The sequence below is a fragment of the Falco rusticolus genome, chromosome 1 (genome assembly GCF_015220075.1).
Source record: "Falco rusticolus isolate bFalRus1 chromosome 1, bFalRus1.pri, whole genome shotgun sequence".
Lineage (NCBI taxonomy): Eukaryota > Metazoa > Chordata > Aves > Falconiformes > Falconidae > Falco > Falco rusticolus.
Window position 1 is genome coordinate 49,429,646 of NC_051187.1, and position 5,495 is coordinate 49,435,140.

The following is a 5,495-nucleotide window of genomic DNA, read 5'->3' on the forward strand; positions in this document are numbered from 1 at the left end:
TGCTGCAGGTCCCCATCTCTTTCCTGTGCCACAAGCAGCGACTCAGGACTCTGGGAAGCCCAGTCTGGAAAATGGACATACAGGGATCCTGCGGTTTAGAAGTCATCATGGCTAAGGCTGGCTTCCCATAAAACATCTCTATAAGGAGATATATTCAGTAGCTGATTAATTAATGTGGTTTACCACATAATGATACTACACAGGCCTACTCTTTTCAATAATAATCCCATAAATAATATTACTAAAAATCCAAGAGATACCCAAACTGCACTGAAGCTGTGTTGTGATCCCAGTGCCTTGCCTGTTGTCTTCCCCTTTGTGGTAAATCAACACCAACATAATTCTTTAAGGGAGTTTCTCGGTGAAGACAGGAGCGAAGGGGAAGGGACGTGCCTGCGCTGCGCAGAGCCAGGCCCACACTTTTAGCCTCAGAAGAACGTGCCGGGTGATGGGATTTCAAAAGCCCTTGGATGCTCCCACCCGGCGAAAAACCCGTTTGGCGGCCGCGGGCCATCGAGGGGCTGTAGGGCCGGGGTCCACCGCAGCCCCCAGCTCCGGGCAGGGCAGAGCCAAGGGAGGAGCAGGGCCCCCAGCGCAGCCCCCGGTGGCTGGGCGCTGCCGAGCCGGAGCGGGGCCGGGAGAGCCGGCAGCCCCCCGCCGCTGCCTGCCGCTCCAGCGCCGGGCCGAGCCCTGCCGGCACCGCGGGGAGAGGGCGGAGGTGCCAGACACCCCCCGGGGGCTGCGGGAGCGGGCAGCCTCGCTCCCGGCTTGGGGAACCGGCTCGGCCACATCAGGACCCGCTGGCAGCGAAAGCACCGCACGTGGGGAGCCGGGGGTCCCGCCGCCAGCGGCCGTGCCAGCGGCAAAGGCCACCCCCCCCACCCCCCGGCCCAGGGGGCTCCTCGGGCTTCCGTGGCTCTTTGTTCGCGGGGATCGTTCCCCCCTTCCCCGTGCTCGCACGGTAACGTTTCTTGCAAGGATTTCCTGCCAAAAGACAATCCCCCTGAGCAAAAGCAGACCGAGAAAGTAGTGACCAATCCTTTCTGGATGGCTGTCACCAGGCTCCTCCCAGCCCCCGCTCCCCCTGCCATTTGCATACAAAAAAATCCAGAAAACTCCCGTTTGCCCCCGCATCTCGCTCAGACCCTCCATCCCCGTCTGGCAGGCAGAAGCCCGGGCTGGGGGACGCTGCCTGCGGCTGAGGGCAGCGGCGCGCCGCCCGCCCCGCCACCCCGGCCCCCCAAGTCTTTCGGCAGCCCCCCCTCCCCAAAATGCAGCGCCGACTCTGCGCCCTGCTCCTGCTGGCGTCCCAGTGCATGGGCTCGGCCGCCGGGCTCTTCCCCTTCGGGGAGCCCGACTTCTCCTACAAGCGCTCCAACTGCAAGCCCATCCCTGCCCCGATGCTGCTGTGCCGAGGCATCGAGTACCAGAGCATGCGGCTGCCCAACCTGCTGGGGCATGAGACGGTGCAGGAGGTGCTGGAGCAGGCCTCCACCTGGATCCCGCTGGTGCAGAAGCAGTGCCACCCCGACACCAGGAAGTTCCTCTGCTCCCTCTTTCGCCCACCGTCTGCATCGACGACCTGGACGAGATCATCCAGCCCTGCCACTCACTCTGCGAGGAGGTGAAGGAGAGCTGCGCCCCGGTGATGTCAGCCTTCGGCTTCCCCTGGCCTGACATGCTGGACTGCAGCCGCTTCCCCAAGGACAACGACCTCTGCATCCCTCTGGCCAGCAGCGACCACATCCTCCCCGTCACCAGAGAAGGTAAGAGGGGGCCGCCCCGGGCCGGCAGCATCGCCCCGCCATGAGCCGCCCCGACAGGCAGGGTTCCTCCCCGGCATTCCGCGGGGGGAGCCCAGGCGCCCCCCTCCCGCTGCAGCACGCCCCGCCGCTCCGGGACTGGGGGGAGACGGACCGGGGAGGGGGACGCAGGTCAGGCTCAGGGAAGCTTTCCCGAGGGGACCGGGGAAACCGCAGGCACCGTCGGGGAAGAGGCACCGGCCCGCACCCCGCAGCCTTTGCCCGCCTCCGTCCCCGAGGAAAAGGGCCGGGCCCCCGGACTCGAGTCGCTCGGCTCCCAGCGGGACCACCTCCTCGGCAGGGATCACCGCTGAAGCGCGGAGCTGGGGCGGGCTGTGCCGTGCGTCCTCCCTTTTTTACTCTTTCCCTCGTAAAAAAAAAAAAAAAAACACCACAACAACAACAAACCAACCAACAACCACAAACCCGTTTGGTTGAGGTGTGACCGTAGGATCAAAGCACACCGTGCCCCTCTGCAGCAAGGTAAGGCGCGTCAGAGGGACGGGGCAGCGCCCGGCCGGGGGGAGGGGGGACGGGAAGGCGCAGGGTCTGGGATGGAGGGATCGAGGGATCGTTTCCCGAAGGGTTCCCGACGCCACCTGCTGTTCCTTTCTCCCCGAGCCTGACGGGGACTGTCCCTTGCATTTCCAGCACCCAAGGTCTGCGATGCCTGCAAAAACAAGAATGAAGACGATAATGACATCGTGGAAAACCTCTGCAAAAATGACTTTGGTAAGTGGAAGCAGAGCTGCCCTCGGCTGAAACTTGAGAGTTGAGGATCAGGTATAACCCCCAGCGGAGTCAGTGAGAGATGTGCCTGAATAAAGGCAGGGCTTTGTCTTATCTGCAGATGGACCCATCTGACCGTTGGGTCATGAAACACAAAATTTCATCTCGGAATAAAAAGTAGCCATTTTTATAGTCCTTTTCTGTTTGGTGTTTTGAAGTAGTGTTCTTTTATGTGGATGTTGCTGGCGAGCCGAATAGAAAGTAAAATGGGGGGGTGGGAGGGGGTAATCTCATCCAGACTATTGCCTGGGGAGAAGTAGAGCAAAGCTTCATTTAGACGTATGAGAAAGAGCTGCATGACCAATCTCACGTATCGTAAGAAAGACTCTCTCTGCAGATTAAGAATGAAGCTCTATATATCATTTGACAGAGAAGGTAATGCACAGACAATTGGGGATATAAACTTAATGGGAAGATCTGGGGTTAGAAGAGGACAAGAAAGCCCCTTCGACACAGGCAACTGAACGGCACATTATCCACTCATTAGCATTTCAAGAGGAAAAGGGAATAAGGAGGGGAATCCTTTTATAATAGGTCAGTGTTTATACCTGGAAACAGATTTGTGGTATAAATATCTACAACAATTCAAAAGTCTTTCTTAAAAAAAGAAACCAAACCAAAAACCAACAAACCATCCAAAACCTGAAACCATGACTGTGGGACATAATTGCTAAAACAAGCAATAGCTTTGGCCTGGCAAATTGCACTCAGATAAATCCTCCTAAAGCTAAACATGCCCCACAGATCTTACAGAGCCCTGTATCCCCCTTCTGGTTATTTTTACCAAATCGAATGCAGCTGTTGGACCAATTTGCCCTCCATGGGATCTATTCTTTCAAAAAAACAATGCATGTGAAACATCATTTCCTTACAGGTTTGCCTAAAATCCTCTCCAGCCTAATAAATTAAGTTTAGAAGTTTTCAGCCGCAGCAGAGATCAGGTTTCAGATTAGGTCTAGGTACTCGCCTCCCCACTCCCCTTCAAACTCTAGTTTCAGGAAGACTGTCCTCTCCCAGCAAAAAACGGAGCTCTGCTTAACATAGCAAACCTGCCCTCTCTCTGTTTGCAAACAGGACAAAAGCTAGAGAAAATATTAATTTAGAAAGAAAGGAAAAAGAGAAGGCGGGGGGGGGGGGGGGGGCGGAGAGGAGAAAAGAAGCCCAAAAACCCCTCAGCCCTAAGGTTGATTCAAACTGAAATGACTTGCATGCCCTTTGTGGCTTTAGAAATGGAGCCACCTGCTGCCTCTTCTGTCAGCCCTGACAGTTTAATTAGCAATAGAGCACCTCCCTCCCCAGGTCCTCTTTATGTGCACTAATGGGAAAAAACCTCTCAATCTCTCTCCCTCTCCCCACTTCCCCCTCCCCTTGCTCTATTAGCCTTGAAGATAAAAGTGAAGGAGATTGCCTATATCAATGGAGATACCAAGATCACCCCTGAAACAAAGAGCAAAACCATCTACAAGCTGAATGGGCTGACAGAAAGAGATCTGAGGAAGATCGTGCTCTGGCTCAAAGGTGGCCTCCAGTGTACCTGCGATGAGATGAACGACATCAACGTCCCCTACTTGGTGATGGGGCAGAAGCAAGCTGGGGAACTGGTGATCACCTCGCTGAAGCGGTGGCAGAAAGGGCAGAGGGCTTTCAAGCGGTTCTCCCGCAGCATCCGCAAACTGCAGTGTTAGTGGCTTTGGCTCTGGCTGCCTCCAGCAGCTGCCTCTGTGCTGAGCTCTCTGGGCCTCCCACACCTTCTGGCTTTGGCCCCTCTGAGCCTCGAGATGCCACGGTCATCAGACATGGTGACTGCTGTCTGAGAGGGGAAGGACCTCTCCATTTTTGTACATAGGTTAAAATGTAATAAAAAAAATCATGACTATTTTTGGGAAGTATTAAAGTATCTCGCTTAAAGCTTGGGTTTTTTTAATGGTTGCAAATGTGACTTTGGTCTGAGGTTTTTCCCCTCTTCATTTTGGTAATGCTGGTTCATTTATATTGCTGCTTCTCTGTATACGTGCATGTTTGTTGTGCAAAAGTAGGAGATGCAGAGGAAGACAGCCATGTGTGCAACTGGCCTGTCACAGTGGGTACGACTCTTTCACTGAGGTGAAATGGCTTGCCATTTATATTAACGCTATAAAGGTCATGTTATGACTCTTGCATGTGATACATAGGCACCAGTATGAGTATATTAACCATTCTCACATTTTATTTTCCACAAGTCTGAGCCCTTCTCTCTCAGAAAAAATTAACAAGTTTTGGAGCTGGTTGGCCTGGATGCAACTTTTTTTTTTTTTTTTAACTCTTTTGCAAATTAAACCATCTGTAGCCTAACTGTAATATACCTAGTGGTTAACCTGAAAGAGTTGTAAAATATTGCTTTAATTAACCTTGTAAATACTCCAGATAAATGTTATATTCTTGTATATAAACTTTACATCATAGTTTACCCATTGTCTTGGTCTGTGTTCACTTTTAATCTGTTTTGGGAGAACTGGGAGAAAATTGTCCAACTGGGCTTTGTCACAGCAAAGCAGAATTTGGCCTTCCACCCTAAGTGGCCCATAGAGAAGCAGAAGGAAGCACCTAGTGCTGCAATCAGAAAAAACATAGTGGACCTCATTTCCCCAATGAGAACCGACAAGACATGGGACTGAGGTTCAGTCAACTCACTTTAATGTGTCAGTTGAGCTCTTCGAGGTGAAGAGTTTTCTGTGGCTCCTTTGTTCAGCCACCTGCATTTTCATCTCATCTCAGAAGAGTCTGCTCTTTGCTGATGTGCAATTGCAGTGAGACCACCTGCTTAAAAATCAAATCTATCTATTTCTTACACTTGAAAAAGGCATATCAAGGAGTGCAAGAGTAGGCAGAACAATCTCATTTGCACCTAGCAGTTCAGAATAATAG

The 5,495-nt window shown here is 52.9% G+C and overlaps 1 protein-coding gene across 1 annotated transcript; it reads left to right on the forward strand.

Moving 5' to 3' along the window:
• Positions 1-1,119: 1,119 nt before the first annotated feature.
• On the forward strand, positions 1,120-5,037 carry SFRP2 (secreted frizzled related protein 2). The gene is given in 4 exon segments (XM_037378315.1): positions 1,120-1,565; positions 1,568-1,766; positions 2,454-2,534; positions 3,972-5,037. Coding segments are annotated over 4 exon segments (879 nt in total). The 5' UTR covers positions 1,120-1,271; the 3' UTR covers positions 4,277-5,037.
• Positions 5,038-5,495: the final 458 nt, after the last annotated feature.